The following is a 16,599-nucleotide window of genomic DNA, read 5'->3' on the forward strand; positions in this document are numbered from 1 at the left end:
GGTCCAGCCTGCTTCAAGAGCAGCACTGAGGAACACCACTTCTTCATGTAACCCTCAGCGGCTGTTGAACAACCCTAACAGCTGGGCCAGAGCTGTGACAGGTGAGGAATATGAATGCCCACTACTAAATACTCTTTGAGACTCCTCAGCAGATGCCCGCAGTCAACAACACAAGGAGTAAATCAGCTCATGCAAAGAGAGCAACAGAAACTGATGTACCAGGAAAATGTCAGATACGCACTTATAGAGATGCATCCCAGCTCTGCCAGGGGCCAGGAAAGAAAACCTTTTCCCTGGATCCTTTCTGAAGCTGGTTTGGCCAGCATGCTTCCCCAACTCCTCTTGGACCACTCTCAGCCATTACTTGACTAACTTCTCTTTCCTTCCCAGAGCCTGTCCCTTCCCAGATGTGAACTGCTGCCCACTGCAGCAGCTCCAATGGATGGTGCCCTGGTGGATGAGCACCATAGCTTTGCAGCTCAGCCTCCCTCCTGCTCCCAGCCTCTCCATGCATCAGGGCCAGCAACAGCACTGTTTTCTGCTGGTTTGTGGCTAGACCATGATGCTAGTGCAGCTGGAGTGCAGGAAAGGGATCCTCTCCACCAGCTTCTGTTACAGGCTCTAATCCCACAGTCTTTTTAATAAAATCCCACGCGATTACTTTCTGTATTTTCTGAGCCCACTCTAAAACACGTCTATTGTACTAGATCCTAACTTCCATCAGAAAAGGTTTCCTGGAGTTTGAATCTTTCCAGTTCAGTCTCCCAAAGGCTTAGGATCACAGAAGAGTTGGTAGTACTCGCCAACTGCCTCCCCCCCCAACTCCAGACAAAAGGCTGAAATCTCATTTACCAGTGTCAAAACCATTAAAAACAGAAAAATCACATTTTATTTGCCATAAAATGTTGATTTGTGACAACACCACCAATATAAAACATACACATGGTATGCAGCTTGGGCAACAAGCCACTATCCACACTCCTTTATGTCTAGAAACAGTGACAAAGTCCTGAGAGGAAGTGACAGCTAGAAACCCTGCTGCGTGGTTCCCAAGGAACCATTGTCACAGTAAGCAAGCTGTTCCTCAGCACACAAAATGTATGCATTCAATCCATAGGTCTTTTTTCCTTTATCGAGAATTCACTTGCATTATGAGTGAAGTCAGGTTCTTTTAACCTAACCCTCTAGTTCCCAGGTAGAAGCATAAGTCTGCATTCCAAAATGCCTTACAAACATCCTAACTTTTCAATAATCTCATGCTTCCAGCAAATTTTGGGGTAATAGCACTACAAGGCAGATGTAACCTTCACTTGGGGTAAAGTTCTGCTTCTTTTGGCTCTGCCACGACACTGATAACACTGTTTGAATCTTTAAAAAGCACTTTGGGTCTCCTTTGGAATGGAAAACCCAAGTCTGAGTGAAAGATGCAAAGAAGTAACTGATAGGTAAAGCCTTGGTGAGCATAGGAGAGCAGACACACCGGAATTCAATGGTTACTATTTCATTCTACAGAGTCCAATGACAGAACAGGGAAACACAGGATTTTTGAGTTACAGACAGATGTATGCTGAGCATGGGGCATGACACAAGATGTCTTTTTGCAGATCCCAAGGGCAAAAATGAGAAGTAGAAAGAAGCCTGCTTTTCACAATGTTAAGGCCTTATTTTCTGTGATGGCATTTTTTTGCCACGCAATAGTTAGATGCACAGACAAAACACGCACACACTGCAGTCAGCATCAAATCCTGAGCAGCTTCACAGCATGAGCAAGGCTTAGGCAGAAAAAAATTATTGCTTTTCTCTGAGCTACAGTGCCAGGCAGCAGCACACCCATTCACCCCTCTGTCAACTGCACACCACCGCGGATGACAAAGCACAGCAGAAGTTAGCAACTGCCTGTAGCACATCAGGACATGCAGTTACAGCATGTTTGGGCTCAAATTTCCCGCAGCTGAAGAGCACCAGAATGTGTCTTTTTTCTTTTCCATGGCCATATCTGCAGTCCAGCTGGAAGTTGGTCGGGTGGGGTTAAGCATCCCGGTCCATCAGCCTCAGGAGCCTGCAATACATTTTCCTGCCCTCTCAACCTACATATCTGGGGAGATCTCAGTGTCTAATTTACCTGTTTCTCCCCAGACATTCAGCATTAAAAATAAATAATATGGTTTGCTTTCATCTGGGGGCTGGGTTTTGAAGGGCAGAGGGTTGATTTGCTTTTTGCTGTTGTTGCTTTGCACTGTCACTTTCTAATAGTTAAAGAAAAAACCACACGTTAAAAATTTGTCATCCAAATGGCCATCTCATTGTTGAGTGTATACAAAGCCAGACACAGTAGGAATCTCGTGTTCCTTTTCCTTTTTGGGATCTACAACATGGCTGTATCTTTCTCCTCGGTGACATTCCAGGTAGGGACCCCAGTTTGCAGCGGGCCTGCAGCAGCTTACAATACGCTGGAAAGCAAAAAGAAGAGGCATTTGACGTCCTACCTTAGTCTGGTAAAGCTTAAAAAGTCTTAAAGTCTTAGTTCAGTAAAGCTGTAACTCTAGATATGCCCTGCAACTCAACAAATGGCAAACAAATCACCAACTTTTTTTAAAATAATTCGAAACGTCTTTGGGTTCAGGCAAAGCTGCGCCCAACAGGACACTTCGGCAAAGCTTGGCAAGAAGAGCATACCTCAGGTCTTGCACTTGCTCATTTCCATGAGGAATGGCAGGAAAATTCCAGAAAATGATAGGGATATAGAAAGTGATAGAAATTCTTCAGAGAATTTAAAGCAGCTGGAATAACACCACCAACCATCAAAATCACTCTTGAATGTGTGGGTACACTCCCAGAGATTTTATCTTATCAGAACACAGCAGTGTAAATTTTCCTGTGACTCAACTACCAGAAGTGTGTTTTGGTCTACAAATCTAATTAACGAACACCTCAAAGTAGTGAACATGTGTTTGAGAAGAAAGCACAGGCGTCCCTGATAATGCCAAGGAAAGCAAGACTTAAGGCTATGACAGCTTTTTTTCTGCCCTTACCTGACAAAGGTTTCCTTCAGCTTTAACTATTTTTAGAACAGCGACGATGGGGATCCAGATGACGCAGAAGACGATCATGCACCAGCCAACAGCGGTTCCCCAGGTTGGATATAACACTGAGCCATAAGTGGGAGGTGAAAATGTGACCAAAGACCAGACCAAGATTGCCTACAGAAAACGGCAAAAAGATGAAGAGAGAAAAGCAGATTTCCAGTTAAGTTGAAGTTGCACCATATTTCCAAGTTGGTTAAAAAAAGAGCTACCTTTCTGAGTGTGAGAACGGTTGTGCAGGATTTGGTGTTCAGTCATGGCCAAGCAGTAAGACTGAAGGATGACACCGATATGCACCCTAACACGTCAACTAATCTATGTTTAAACAGAACTTGTCCTCTGGCTTCTGTTTAAACCTTATGTTGAAGAATATGTATGTTATGTATGTTGCTGGATGAGCTCAGTACTTATCTCTGTATGTTTTGTATGTTCCCACATTCCATTATCTACAGGAATATGGGAAAGAATCTGAGATTAACTATTGGTAAATATTGCTGCAGAAATATGATATTTCAGGAGCAGCATTTTCTAAACTGTAGTCTGGACGGATAGAAGGTAATGTGCTGGCCACAGTGACTTGCCAGTGCTCCTGGATTTGGGATGCAAATAAATTCTCTTGTAGTAACATAATCCAACCATCTACACTCACAATTAGAAGTACAGGAGTAGCAAAAAACTGAGACACGCATAACAGGACACAAAAAAGTCTCAGTTAGACAAAGGAACAGCTGGACATCCAAAGAGCAAATCCAAGCCAGGAATCTGTCCCAAAAATGGGATTTCCCTCAGCGAGGAAAAATCTATGTTAACAAAACATTTTCTCACAGATTGAAGTGAAGATAATCCAGCTCGTAAGACAAACAATCTGGTTGCTCTGTGTTACTCCTCAGAGTGTAGACCCAGCTCACTAGCAATTGATCTGAAGGTTCAGCCTCTCATAGAGAGGACCCAAGGAGGAGCGGAATGTATCAGAAAGCATGGATAGCATGTAATTTGCTTCACTGGCACAGCCATAGCCCATCTTTATACAAAGGGCCTCGGCATTCAGCCCTAAATCTTCATGTGAAAATCGCTTCAATATCCAAATAACAAGTTCTGTCACAACCCAGTCACCTACACTCACCATTAACAGCACAGGAGTAACGAAAAACCAGCACATTCTCCACCACAGCCAGAATAAACAGCTCTTCTTTCCAATCATCATTTCAATGTCTTCAATGAACCTGTTTCCTCCTGTTGGAAGACAATCGTAGGGTGCATTGTAAAGCAAGTGCCTCTGTTGCAGGTGTGGTAACTCAAAAGGGATAGGAGGCAGGCAATGGTCAAGGTCAGTTTCTCCAGTTCTGAGGCAACCGTCAGCTTTCCAGTCAAGTTATAGATGCTTTATTGCGGTAATCAGTGTTTAATGTACACTGTGCCTGTGATTGCATAGTCAAATCATGGATTTTCAATGCAAATAGTTTACCATAAATGTAGACGATGCCTATTATCTCCAGGACAGCTGCAATAAGGATTCCCCATCCAGCACAAAAGTGATCTATTAGGTTAACCCAGTAAATTCCCGCCTGTAGAACAAACAATAAAGAAGTAAAAATGTATCCAGTTCCAGTAACGTCTTTATGCAAATAAAATTAGTTGCATTGTTCAAGCCAGTTTAACTAATCACCAGTTTGAGTTTTTTTAAACTCCCAGTTCTCTAGGTGAAGTACACATTTGTGAACATTATTTCCTTTAAATATCTCTATGTAAAGTTGAAAAGCACACCTGATGAAATACTGTAGATCTGTACACTAACAACAAGATACACGTATACGCAGAGTATATATAAACAGCTGAGAGCAGGACTGAAGTTTGGAACTTACAGTATTAAAGCTTGTGCTGAAGTTTTAACACTGAGCTCCAGCAACAGCTATACCAGTTATCCGTTCTGGTAGGCTTGTATACTCCTACACACAAGTTTGCCATGTGAATTAAACACAGTTTTAAATGCCAGCATGCAGCAGTGGGATCACAGAGCAGGAAATGAGCTTTAAGCCATGTTTCGTAACTTTGCTTGACCATGCAACTGTCTGTTCACCACAATTATCTTCCTCACATTCTCAGTCTAATTGCATATATAAATCTACATTTCTAGATGGAATAATTGTAATGAACTCTTATACTCCTGAAAGCAACTGCCTGAAGAAATTTTACACAATATACTTGGAATTCCTTTTATGTATGTGTATATATATATACACACACACACAGAGGAGAAGTAAACACAACTAATCACAATCTACAGATGCTTATGAGCTAATAGGTTATTTCTCAAATCCTGTCCTGTTGGGTAGTCAGTTCTGAACAAAAAGATCCCATCGGCATCTATTAGTGGTACCCACAGCGCTGCAGACACACTGTACGTGTGTGCTTGTGATTACACAAATAATCTCCTGAACTGAGGAGCAATAAATCCGGTTGGTGCTTCATGGGCTCTGTACAGGCCTTCTATTTAAAAGCACGTCTCAGTTCAATAATCACTGATAACCTTAGGTTCTTCACACTTCCCTCTGGGAATTTCTTATTTGCATATCCAGCCACACTGGCAGAATTCAAGAGTCTTTCAGATTGATCCATGCAAACAGGAACAGGTGGAAAGGATATTTTGACTTGCGATCATCACTTGCAGCGTAACTACACTCACAGCCAAAAAAGAATTTAATGTCTTACCTGAGTAACACAGGGAAGACCGAGAAGGAAGAGCAATATGCACACTCCCAGGGTGACAGGTATTCTTAATTTTTTCATCACTACAGGATATATATCTTGTATGGTGGTTGTAAGTGTTTCTGCAAAGGAAGAAGTGTGGGTTTTGAGCAGAGGCAGCACAATTCAGAAAGGTAATAGTCATTTGAAAAGCCATGGATTATTTCAAACCCCACTCACCTATGGTGGCAAACTGAGAGTCAAGGCCCAAGAGCAGGAGCATGAAGAAAAACAAGAAGGACCATAGAGGAGAAACTGGTAACTCGGCGAGAGCCTCTGGGTAGGCTACAAATGCCAGATCAAATCCTGGAAGTTAGTGGAAGGAGGTTATTGCCATGCCTTGGTCAAAGCAAGTCCCAATACCGACAGCACAACGATCAGCCTACCTGAGTCCACAACCTCCGAGACAGGTCTCTCGGACACGTATGCCATATGTCCCAAGATGGAGAATATTGCAAACCCAGCAAATACACTGGTGGCACAGTTGGTCACACAAACCAAAATAGCATCCGAGTAGCAGTTGTTGTGGAACTTATTGTACGAAGACAAAGCAACAAGCCCACCCCATGCCACAGACAGGGAGTAGAATATCTGGGTAGCTGCATCTTTCCAAACCTACCAAAAATAAGAACCGGAGAATTATTTCATTAGTTACAGCACATCCCATAACCATTCTAGTCTGCCCTCTTGTGGGAGCTCCAGGGTTTTTAGACATTTAGTCTGAACATCTATATCAATTTCATAAGAATTTTAGAGTAGGTGGGATATCGTACGCTGACGACCTTGCACTCTCACGCACAAACAATATCTTCTATGATTTCTGAAGGTCACATGACAAGTATGTTGCCAAATGTTTAAATCTTATTGAGCTAAACCTGAAGAAGAGATTCAATTCATTCACATATGCAGGTTGTCAAGGTACAAATCTTGTCACAGTGCCAATGAATAAGGAAAATCAGGACTGGGCTGCAGGAGTGAGAACTTTCATGTGCTCTCCCACTTGTGTTCCTCACATCATTAGCCAGACAAACATCTCTGCTGTAGCCCCTCAGTTAGCAGCAAATGCTTACATAAAATACCTCAAATAAACACTGCACTTAATGTCTGCTTTTGGTAAAACTGAACTAATATTGGCATAAGCCAGAACAAAAAAAATCCAGGCTTCCTTTGGAAAGTGCCCTCCCCAGATCACCTAATTTCCCAAGTTAATGTCCTGGGCAAGACACAGCCTGCATTTCAAACCCAAGGGTCCCTCCAATCATCTTCTAAAGTCCCTTGAAATTGTCAGTAGCCAAAGCAAGTGGGATGCATTTTAGAACAAAGCTTGATCCCACAGCAAGAACTTTCTCAGCAGGCCTTGCTAGGATGCAGCTCCAGCATGACCCCCAAGAGCTGCTCCGAGGCAATACCACAGTTGTCGTCACTCTTTGGTGTGGCAGGGAGGGGGCAGAGAGTGGCTGGTTTTCAGGCTGAGAGTGGGTAGAATGGCATCTTGGAGTTCTGACAGAGCTGGGGGTTGCTGAAAAAACAGAACCCAGCTGCAGATAAAAAAATGCAAGGCAGGACATGAAGAAGCACCTGACTGGATAAAAAAAGTTGCTGTGTAAGTGACAAGCCCATAGAACCACAGAAGTGTGTCACATTTCCGGGGATCACACTACCTCTCACCTCTGCCTCCATCAGCTTGGTAATGTTGGACTGTTTCCCTATGTAGTATTCGATGCCATCCAGAGCACCTTCCAGGGTGGCACCTCGCACCAGCAAGATGAGCAGGATAACGTACGGGAAAAGTGCAGTAAAGTAGACAACCTGCAGAAAGAAGGGCAGGGACACACATTAGAAGAGAGGGGATGCAAAGACCTCTGTGCAGGAGGAATGGCCAGGTTTTAGGCTAAGGTCTGCTGGTGCAAACGAAAAAACAGGCAACCCAGGAAGAGAATAGATGTAAATCACTGGTGCCAAACCATCTGGCTTAGCCGGTTCTAGAGCTGCATTCCAGCAGAAGCAGAAGGCCCAAGCCTCATAGCCACTTTTCAGATAGCACTTGACCAATTTCAGAAATGTGTTTTCTGACATGATTTAGTGATGTAGCAAGGCCTGGACTCAACTACCCCAGAGGTCTCTTGCTAGGCAATGCTTCTAGCAAACACAAACTGAAAGCCAGTCAAAATTAGGTGACCAAGATGGAATTATGTCCTGCTGAGATGGGAGAAAGGAAAACAAAAACAAAACCAAAAAAGACCCATGATGGAAGATTTCTTTACTAAGAACAAGGACCCTTGGGTTCTCTTGGACAAAGATCTTTTTAGTTACGCAATTGCTACACAATTTTTAGCATGATGGGATCCAGGCCAGAAGCGGGGCTAAGCAGCACTATTATCATGCAGGCTACGTTCAAAAATACTTTTGTTTCTCAAGCCTTAGTTTCAGTGTTACGCAGACAGATAATTGATCCGGTACTGCTGATTACTCCAAGCCATAGCATTGCACCATCATACGGTGAGTCTATCATTTCTGAAGACCTCTTTCATATTTGCCCTGAATAGTCAATTTTCTCTGCTCCTCATCTTTGCCTTGTTCCTGCCCAGCTAGATTCTTCTGAGTCTTACCTTACTCCTCAAAGAGGCTTACCTTCATGCCAGAAGAAAAGTGAAGCGCCAAGAACCCAAAGAATGTGAGTTTAAGATGAGCCATGTGGAAGAACAACTGTGGCTGGGAAAGCACAGATACTCCACCCTGAAGTGCTGAGACGGAGGACAGAAAACTCCAAAGAGAAAGCAGAATAGGAGGAGACATCAGACTGAGGAAAGGAAGGCAGGCGGCCAGGAACCATGGAAAGGCACAACGACAGAAGGAATCGAAAGGCGAAAAAAGCCCCCGGATCAGTACAGAAAGGGTGAGAGAAAGAGTGAAGGCAAAGAGACTGAAGAAGCAAGTCATGGAGATGCAACAAGAAAGGAGTACAAGAAGGACGGAATTAAACCATGAGAGGGCCTCAGGCAGGCAAGAGTGAAGTTCAGCCTGTTTGAAATCTGGAGTGGAGGTGACCTAGCCCAAGGAAAACTTCAGGCAGCAGTGCTCCAGCACATGGAAATGGGAGCTCAGCAGAGCCAGAGTGTGAAAACGAGCGCCTATGGGCCTGGTACCTAACAGCAGCTTGAAATCTTGAGCACCAACAAAATTTCACAATCTGGCTGGAACCTACACACGCACATCTGTTCACGACATTTGACCTGTATTGTCCAAACATCTCAGCTAGTCTGGAGGTGCAGATAATTACTGGGTGTTCCTAGGGTGTGTGTGCACGTGTGCAGTGACATGCACGTGTCTGCCATAACAGGCTGGGTGGCTGCCAAAACTCAGCTGGAATCATCTGCATGACAGCAAGATCCCCAAACACACGACAGCCCTAGTGGAGCCAAGAGACCCACGCGTTAAGTAACTGCTGTCTAATCAGCATTTTACTCATATGTTATGGCACAGTTATGAAGCCAAGGAGCAGAAAGAAATTCTAATGCTGAGTCCAGCAGATGATAGTGGGTTAGGAATGCATCCTGCCCTGTGCTAACTTTTCCTGGGTCCAGCTGACATTGCAAGGGCAGGATAAGGCTAAAAGTCTGCTACTTGCTCTTCCTAACTTACCTTTCCAGAAGATTTTATTCCTTTGAACAACGCAGCCCCAACAATCACCCAGGACAGGAGGAGGCAGAGCGCCAGGTACCACACAATGTTACCGGTCTCGTCCAACCCACTCGAGCGCTGAAGAGCCACTTTGCTGAAAGCACAAAACGCTCCAATGAGAACAGGGCGACAGCAGCACACTCCTCCTCTTCAGCCACTGCTTGGAGGAAAGCGAGCTGTTTTCTGCAGATATTACAAGAACCTGCAGCTTCTTCCATGAGTGTGCAGCTAGACCTGCCTGATTGGCATTGAAAAACTGACTATTTAACTGCTTTTTTCTCCTCTTTTTAAAGTCTACCAGCCCTCAGCTCTTTCTTGTTAAACATGAAATTCCAATGGCAAGAGAAAAGCCCATGAGACGAATCAGTTCCCAGGAACCCAAGGAACAAGAGGCAAATTGAAATCATGTGGCTAAAGAAATGGCATTTTCACAACAGGCCCAGATTCAGAATAAGGTGAATTTATTTTGCACAGTGACTCCTTGAAAAAAGTATGTGCTATACATAAAGATGCTAAGTAGCCCCTACCAGGACTCCAGAGAAGAGGACTTCTTTAAGCTGGAGTATTTTTCAGTTTGCTACAGGTTAAGTCCTTTGCCTGCCCCTCTCTTCCCCGCCCCAAGGGCCCAGACTCTTCCACTGAATTTTAAGTCCTCTCTGCACAGATTTGCGTGCCCACTCCCCCTGACTCGACTGTTTCTGGACAGTAAGAGAAGACAAAAACAGAAAATACATTCAAAACCACAATGTATAATAAATGCATTTTTCAGCAATTTCTTTAAAATATTTACTTACTTCCAGTACTGCTCACTGGGAAATTGCACTGGTTTATAGTTTATGGTGCCATTCAAACATGTGAGATTGTTGCTTGTGATGAACGAGTAGTTGGCATGAATGATTTCTCCATCTAAGGTTGCATTGCAGTCGCTTACTGAAAGCAAGCAAGAAAAAGGGATTGTTAACACGGTGATGATTATTACAAAAATCAGACTATTACAACAAATATGTTTTTTAAAAAGTTACAGCTTCAGTTTGCCTACTAACAAATATTTAGAAACAAACCTGAACTATGACTTGCAGCTGTGACTGTTACCTTGATTGTAAATCAAAACACCAATAATCTGGTGTGCCCAGCTCCACCTTCAGGAGCTTCATATCATCAGGCATACTTGCGAAAATCTGAACAGAGGACAGTTAAGACTGTAGCCTTGGTTGCTCTGTGAAAACCCTTGTCCCAAACCAAGGTTACACACAGATCATCCGCTAGCAACTTCATCTTATTATGGCAGACAGCTTACTCCAGCTCTTTAAACACCTTCCTTAGGGTGGGAGGTGGGCACTGTTTGGGTTTTTTGGGTTTGAATTTTTTTTTCCGAACATACAGTAAAGAACACTATGTCAGGATTTACTGGAAAAGTCTTGTTGAAGCCTGTTTCAGGACAGCTTATTTCAGTTCAGTTTTGCATCCCTCCAGCACTTAAAAATTTTGAGCTAAAATATTTTTGTTTAGCCCATAAGCAAGTGTCAACTTTTTGTTAAATAAAGCATTTCAACTTCATTTGATGAAACCTATAAATCTTCGAAGAGTTTTTCAGAGACAGAGATAAGAGAGTTACAATGACGTTAATGCTCGGCAACACATTTCCAGCTATGAACTACTAATTAACTCACCAGCTTCACCTTTCACCTTAAATTGGTCTGATACGGAAACTGATAACAAGTGTTTGGCTGTACATGTGCTGCCAAACATCAAGAACAACAGCATGGAGATATGTTCTAAAGCATTAATAAAGTGCAAAACCAGTGCCTCACTGGTGCTCAGGATTACCATAGCCACAGGGGAGGCAAGGGGTAGTGGAAGAACCCTGGTAAAAGGTACAGCGATACTCCTTTCATGTAAGGAAGGTATTTGCTTTGCCATGAAGCCTGATGAAATGGGAACGTAGTATTTCTGGGGACTCTGTGTAACAGAATAAACCTTAGACTTTATGGAAGAAAAAAAAAAAAGGATGCAACAAGGAGGTTTCAGCCCAGCGCTCTGTAGGTTTCCCGAGCAACCAGAACTGGTGGCAGGGAAGCAGACAGGCATCACTCCCATGTGTTCAGAGACAAAACTCCAGGAAGGACTCTTCCAGCCACAGGTAGCTGTCCTGCTCCTGTGATTCCTCCCAGAAGACAGTACAATGTACAAGTATCCAAACCAATAATATTAAGCTCTGTTAAGTACGGTACCTAACCGTGTTTTGCTGCAGAACTCATCTGCCCAGGAAAAGCACTCTGACCATGGTAGCACTTTCTGAAATGAGGCAAATAAGTAGTAGAGTGCATAAGCGATGATAACGTTGTAGTAGATTGCCACAAATGTTGAGATGATGACCATCGTGATGCCCACTCCTAGGAAACAGAAAGACACAATGTCTTAACTACCCCATACTTCGGTTGGAAAAAAAATGAATGGCCTTCATTCGACTTTTAAAAGGTTACTTGGGAAGAAGTTGAGGTTGGTTTTTGTTTGTTTTTTAATGAATTTTTAACAGCAACTGAACAGGGAAAGGGTAGAGCCATCAAATGAGGGTTATGATCCAAACTGACCATCTCAAATGTGGTTTTGTCACAGAGTTTAAATCAAGCTTACAGAAAAATCGGACTAGTCGCTAAGTCCAAGTCTAAAGAAGAAATTCCATATTTTGTTCTCTCCCAGTTCAGTGGGAAGGTTTGATTACTTAGTAAAATAAAGGAAACTATACAAAAACCAGGACTGACCAAGGCACTTTAAAGAGATGCCATTGTAATGAATAGTTCCGCCAGTAAAGAAGTATCAACACAGAACAGTAAATCTGTGCCAATAATACTGTTCTCCTCCTTTGTTAAAACAAGATCTGCTCTGCAAGTTTGGGAAAGTCTGCCAAACTGTCCCAGTCATCTTAGAGAGTATATTTAAGTTTATATCTTTGTAGACACACAAAAGATTTGCTGTGTCTACAGACTTTTGCTTTAAAGTTAAATACATTGCTCTCGGGAAAGGTTATTTGCACTACAGAACAGAGATTGGCAAAAAGAGTAAGCATTCAGGCAACCAGCCAGACTGTAATCCCTTTTGTTTCTGTAGAAGGTGGCAAGTAAAATTCTTATTGCATCAGAAAGAAACTTCCTTGTTCCTATGTTAATTCCACCAGTAGATAGAGGACAAACAAGACTAATTACATAGTCCTTTAAACCCATTGGTACAGCACCTGGATGGACAGGAGTGAGTAAAGCACACAGTTAGTTGTTTCGACACACAGATCTCCCTACGAAATTCAGACCCTCACAGAGACAGGCAAACTACCACTACAGAGTGCAACTATTTCTCTTCTCACAAGAGGCACCTCACCTTAAGGAGCCAGAGCCAAGCCTATTTTACCACACCAGCCAGATGACTCTCAGTGCAGTGAGTTGGATGCATACCTGCACAGCATTGCCTAAAGCAATCAGACCCCTGTGCCTGTGTCAGCACTGGAAGCCAAATACAGAATTAGCCTATCCATCATGGAAGTGCCTTGCAAGCTACAGCAGTGTAAAGAAGCATCGACAAAGTTAACTTCCAAAAATAATTTTCAGTCTGTTGCACACAGTTCCAAATGTTTAACTGAGGTTTTCCCTCACACAGCAAACAGGGTGATTTCCTTCTGCCCAGACATCTGCAGTCAGGGTGGCATGCTGCGTAACACCGGGAAAATAATTGATAAAACCTCTGATAAGTGACAACCTTTTTCAGGAATCTGTTTATTAACTGGATAATAAGGAAGATCTATCCGGGAACGTAAAGTTGACCTTGGGAATACTCTCTACACAGAAACGAGCTTCACAGAATTTGTAACTGTGAAGAAATCATTAACTCACACCTGTTTATTACTAGAATAAAAAAAGTTCTAAGGAAACTTAATAATACCAACCTTGAAACAATGGTAATATTCTCCAGACGGAAATCGGTCCTAGACTGGCAAACTGCCCAAGGGAACATTCCATGAAAAACAGAGGCAAGCCAGCCAATGCCAACATCAGGGTGTACGGGATTAGGAAAGCACCTGAGGGGAGAGAAGGGAAAAAAAAACCCATCACAAACACACACACGCACAGAGAACACAATGAATCTTTCAGTATTCCCCACGGTTTTATCACGTTTTATACTCCCCTTTTTCCCCCGGCTCAAATATCCCACTCTGGTGTTTTTTGCTTTATGTAGAACAGCAAGATTTATTTGTAAATCCTGTTTTCTGTAAGACTACATAGTACCTGTAATGAAGAGACACAGATGACGAGAAGAACTGGTGATTTACATAGGATAGCTTCTCTTAAAGATTTAAAAGGATTTTACAAAAACTATCAAAGACTTGCTGCTCTCATACAAGCAGGAATACTGCTTAGTTGTAGGCACCATCAGCTTTGTCTGTTTTCTATTTCATCTTCCAGCTTTTAATTTAAAAAGGAACAGAACCATTCCTTCATGTACTTAGCTGGGATTTGCAACTGTCCTGTTAAGAGTAGCTACTGGATGTCAAAGCATGAAATTATTTTCCATGGTTGGCCGAGTTCTGTGTCAAACAGCACCTCAGCACGGCTCGTGTTTGAGTCCTTTTTAAAGTGCACATTAACCTGATATCAATGAGAGCCCTGTTCTGTGAAAGCGACCGACACGTCTTTGTGTGTGCGCAGAAGATAGGGCAAGTGAGAGCACAGGTTTCCTAAACACGACCTGATATCCCCGCAGAAATCTGTCCTCTTCACTCTCAGTGAACTTAAAGCAATCGAGGACCCAGTGCTGTGAGAAACTGCAAATACCTGCTGTAATTTAAGGAAGTAAATAGTCTCACAGAATTAACTGGGTTACTCTTGTGTTTCGAAACCAGGATGTAACCATTGTCTGTATCAATCGTGGGCAAGAGGCACTGAGCAGGATACAAGCAGCAGCACAAATATACTTTACATACAAAGTCTTCTGCTGCAGCAGATAAGAGAAAAACATTTAGTAGAAGGGCCGATGTCACGGCTTGTTTTGTTTTCATAGTTTTCTTCATCAGCCATAAGTAATACAAGCCAGGCAAAAGCACCAATATAACTTCTGTACCGAGAATGCCACCTTGTGTTCCATGCACAGCTGTATGAGCTATGCTGCATTCACAGTCCAGAATTCAACTTCCAGTGACTGTCAGGTAGAGCGAGTAAGTACACACAAGCAAGTCCTCTGCAGTTACTTGGCGTTTGCGCTTCTCCGTAATTACGACTGGTTGCCTGGCAAGTAGACAAAGCTCTGGAATAGCAGCCAGGGAAGCCAGTGCCTCCATTTGGCTTTGCCACTAGCTCATTGTGTAAGCAGGGAGGCTCTCTCTGCCTCCAACTTCCCAAGTACCTGCTGGGGATAATTATTGACCTTGGCTAATTATTCCAGCTTAGCTTGTTTGCCTGGCAAAACAAAGGTTGAAAGGGGATTCAATGGCTCTATATAAACATATCAGGGAGGTAAGCACTGGGGAGGGAGAACAGCTATTTAGGTCAGTAGAGGATACTGATACATTGACAAAAAGATGTAGTGTTGGTTGTGAGTAAATCAGAAGAGATCTGGAATTCTCAGGTGGAAGTTTGCAATTAGAACTATTTCCCTCCTCAGCTGGTACCAAAAAAAGCACAGAGATGCCTCTTACTCCTCTTCCCATTCCCACCAGCGGGCACCATCCCATTTCCCATGGTAATGCTCACAGCTAGCTTTGACAAAACACGCCCAACCCCAGGGCTGGCCCTCCTCTCTCTTGGGGACAGCAAGGTGTGCCCACCCGACACTGCCATTCAATACAGGTACCTCCGCCATTCTGGTAGGTGAGGTAGGGAAACCGCCAGACGTTGCCCAGGCCCACGGCGTAGCCCACCATGGAGAGCAGGTAGTCGGCTTTGTTTGACCAGTTACCACGCTCTGAGTTCTCATCGCTGTCACTGGCATGGGCATCTTTTTCATTTGACAAACTGAAGTCCTTGGAAGAGAAGAAGTAGGAAGGCTCAGGATCGTCCCATAGGCTAACAAGGCAGTCATACCTTCATTTCTCTGTCCAGAGCAGCACCTGGGCATGGCTGGGCAGAGTCAGGTGGGCTGCCAGTCCAGCTGATCCCTGGCAGGACAGCATGGACCTGTCACAGTGGCTGCCACCAGAGAGCCCACACAACCTTCATGGACAGTTTTGCCCTGCTCCCACCTTAGTCCCCAGTGCTCTCAGCTCCTGGGAGCAGCAGCTCCAGAGGACTCCCCTACTCTGCCCCTGCACATGCCCAGATGCCCCCATACCTGTTTAGATATTCACACCAGCACATACCTGTATGCCTGCTTGAAAACCACCTGTGCAGGTGCCTTTCACACCTGCCTGGGCACCCCCATACCTGCCCAGTTGCTCATCCCAGCTCATCTCTCTTTACCTAACCCGATGCCCCCATATTCCCATACTTGTCTGGATCCCACCTGCCCAGATAATTTCATACCTGGCGAGGTGCAGCATACCTCACCTGCCCAGTGCTCCCATAGCTGCCCAAGTACCTGCACCCTACTTGCCCGAGTGCCCCTATGCCTCCCTGGGCACCTCCATGCCCTGCCTGCTCAGATGCACCCACACCTATCTGTGTTCTCCCACACCTGCCCAGGTACCCCCAATCTCCCACCTGCCCAGGTGCCTTCGTACCTGCCCAGGAGCCCCCGTGTCCCCCACCTGTCCGGGTGCCCCCCCCCCCCGGCCGCCTCACCTTCTTCTTCCCGCAGGAGAGGAAGCCCGGCAGGCTGAGCATCCCCATCGCCGCCGCTCCGCTCTGCCAGCCCGCCCGGCGCCCGGCCCTTTATCGGAGCAGCCTCCCGCCCGTCCCCCGCCGCCCTGCCGGGAACCGCGGCCCCTGGGCTGCCCCGCGGCCCCGGGCGGGGCCGCCGGCGATGCGGCACCTCCCGCCCCGGGGCACCCCCGGCCGCCCGCCCCAGCCCCGTGCCCGCTTCCCCGCCGCGCCCCGCCCGCGGACCCTCCTCCAGCCCCGCGCCCACTTCCTCGGGAACACCGGGCTGCCCGGCCTGCCCGGCCGCCTGC

General features: G+C 44.8%; 1 protein-coding gene across 2 annotated transcripts; it reads right to left on the bottom strand.

Moving 5' to 3' along the window:
• Window positions 1-1,746: 1,746 nt before the first annotated feature.
• On the bottom strand, window positions 1,747-16,318 carry SLC6A14 (solute carrier family 6 member 14). Of its 2 annotated transcripts, none has more exons than XM_075435350.1 (14): window positions 16,271-16,318; window positions 15,345-15,513; window positions 13,444-13,575; window positions 11,741-11,902; window positions 10,304-10,439; window positions 9,471-9,603; window positions 7,497-7,637; window positions 6,215-6,443; window positions 6,009-6,134; window positions 5,793-5,911; window positions 4,549-4,648; window positions 4,207-4,316; window positions 3,033-3,200; window positions 1,747-2,450 (listed from the first exon to the last, which is right to left on the bottom strand). In XM_075435350.1, the coding sequence occupies exons 1-14, from the start codon at window positions 16,316-16,318 to the stop codon at window positions 2,301-2,303; spliced, it is 1,923 nt and encodes a 640-aa protein (XP_075291465.1). In that variant the 3' UTR covers window positions 1,747-2,300. The 2 variants fall into 2 exon arrangements, with proteins under 2 accessions (XP_075291465.1, XP_075291463.1); XM_075435348.1 differs by having other exon boundaries at window positions 16,190-16,318.
• Window positions 16,319-16,599: the final 281 nt, after the last annotated feature.

The sequence above is a fragment of the Opisthocomus hoazin genome, chromosome 14 (genome assembly GCF_030867145.1).
Source record: "Opisthocomus hoazin isolate bOpiHoa1 chromosome 14, bOpiHoa1.hap1, whole genome shotgun sequence".
In the NCBI taxonomy this organism is placed as follows: domain Eukaryota; kingdom Metazoa; phylum Chordata; class Aves; order Opisthocomiformes; family Opisthocomidae; genus Opisthocomus; species Opisthocomus hoazin.

Coding starts and splice junctions, on each gene's coding strand:
- SLC6A14 (XM_075435348.1), bottom strand. CDS start 16,318: ATGGGGATGCTCAGCCTGCCGGGCTTCCTCTCCTGCGGGAAGAAGAAG. Junction 11,903..13,443: donor AATATTACCATTGTTTCAAG/GTTGGTATTATT, acceptor TCTGTTTCCTAG/GAGTGGGCATCACGATGGTC. Junction 2,451..3,032: donor CTGAAGGAAACCTTTGTCAG/GTAAGGGCAGAA, acceptor TTTGCTTTCCAG/CGTATTGTAAGCTGCTGCAG.